This window comes from Plasmodium gallinaceum (assembly GCF_900005855.1).
Source record: "Plasmodium gallinaceum strain 8A genome assembly, contig: PGAL8A_v1_119, whole genome shotgun sequence".
In the NCBI taxonomy this organism is placed as follows: domain Eukaryota; phylum Apicomplexa; class Aconoidasida; order Haemosporida; family Plasmodiidae; genus Plasmodium; species Plasmodium gallinaceum.
The window spans coordinates 1,062,234-1,064,166 of NW_021628276.1; the positions used below are offsets into that span (position 1 = coordinate 1,062,234).

A 1,933-nucleotide genomic window follows, 5' to 3' on the forward strand; every position below is an offset into this window, starting at 1 on the left:
ATTTTTTTTTTTTTTTTTTTTTTTTTTTTAAATATTTCTTTATATTTTTTTTTTTAAAAAAAAAATTTTTTTATAAGAAAATTAAAAATACATAGAAATAAATATCTTTTATTCTTTACCATTTTAAAAATGATTTATAAATATTTTATTTCATTATTTATTTAAAACATTTTAATTTTTTATACAATAATTTTAATTACCTATTTATTAAGGATATTTCTTTTTTTTTGTGAAGGAATAGAAAAAAATTTTAATGTATAGGTGAATTTTTTTATTTTTTTTAAATTTTTGTAATTCTTTCTTAATAAAATGAATTTCGGTAGAATAATAAAAAACTTTTCATGTAAAAAAATTGAAAATATAGGAAAGAGAAGTATTTCAAATTATTGTGATAAAACAAAATATAATAAATTATATAGAAATGAAAATTTATATTTAAAAAATATACAGAAGCGAACTTATTTACATTTTGCTCGTACATTACCAGAAGACTATGAACTTCCTTTAGATACTTTTCCGGAAAATATAAGTGAAATATTAAAAAAGGATAAGAAATCTCTTGATTTTATTCAGAGTTATTGGTACTGGAAAATTAGAAGTGAGAGTAATTTACTTAATTATGAGAAATTAATCAAGAAATCATATAAGCAATTAGCAATTGATATGGGAATGCAGGTTAAAAATATATTAAATTAATCTATAATTATTTTGATTAATTAATTATATTGCATTCATAATATTTTTTATAATAAATTTTTTTATATTTATTTCTTTAATGCTTTTATCAACCAAAAAGATTAAAAATATGTATGTATATATATATATATGTGTTATAAAAATTATTATTTAACTCAGATTGCAAATCCGGACAATGAGCATATGTTAGCTTTATTAGAATTTTATGAATATTTGAAATCTTCTCCATTTGTTGGTCCATTTGGTACTATTGAAAATCCAGTCATAGTTCCAAGTGTTCATACAGAAAGAGTAGTATGTTGTACTGGAGGAACAGGAGAAAACGAACATGTTCCATTATTTTTTCGTTGTAGAGAAGGATTTTTATATCGATGTGGAGAATGCGATCAAATTTTTATGCATGTACGTGTGTTATATTCATTAAGTGATGGAAATGATCCATTCCCTAATGATCCTGATGTGGATGATGTATTTGATTTAAATCTTATAGAAGAAAATATGAGATTATATAATGATGATCAATATGTTCGTTGGCCAACTGGAAATGTTACATATAGACAAATGTTTCTTGAAGGAAAATGGGGAAATGAAAAACCAAATAATATATCTAATTTAAGTTTAAATAAATAAATAATACATATTAATAGTGAAATATTATTATATTTATTAGTTTATATATATATATATATATATATTTCTTTTTTCTTTATTTCTTCTTTTTTCCTTTTTTTTTTTTTTTTTTTTTTTGTAAAATACATGAGTATGAGATAAAACATTTAATAAGAAAAAAAAATAGTACAAATAACTGTTTGTTGATACAAAAATCTATTTAAAAAAAATAATAATTATATGTAAATGTAAAAATTTTTTTTCTCCCATAATTACTCTTACTCTTTATATAATATTTATTTTAAGACAAGATATTCTTATAATATTTAATTTTAATATAAGATCTTCGCACTTATTTATGTTAATTTTTTATATAAATATGCATATTAGAATTAAAAAAAAAAAAAAAAAGAAAAAAAAAAAAAAGTTAAAAGCAAAGTTTAAAGTATACATAGATATAATACTTCATGAAAAAAATTAAGTATAATATATATTATATATATCCCATCTAAGATTTGTTTCATTTTTTTTTTTTTTTTCATATATAATTAATGATAAGAATTATAAATATATTTAATTTTTGTCTTAAAATTTTTTACATTAAAATAATTAAAATAAAAAAAAAAAA

General features: G+C 18.2%; 1 protein-coding gene across 1 annotated transcript; it reads left to right on the plus strand.

The window, feature by feature from the left end:
- Window positions 1–309: 309 nt before the first annotated feature.
- Window positions 310–1,326, plus strand: COX5B (cytochrome c oxidase subunit 5B, putative; the record flags this gene model as incomplete). The annotated part of the gene is made up of 2 exons (XM_028673146.1): window positions 310–675; window positions 856–1,326. 2 exons carry the CDS (start codon window positions 310–312, stop codon window positions 1,324–1,326), a joined length of 837 nt encoding a protein of 278 aa, XP_028529628.1.
- Window positions 1,327–1,933: the final 607 nt, after the last annotated feature.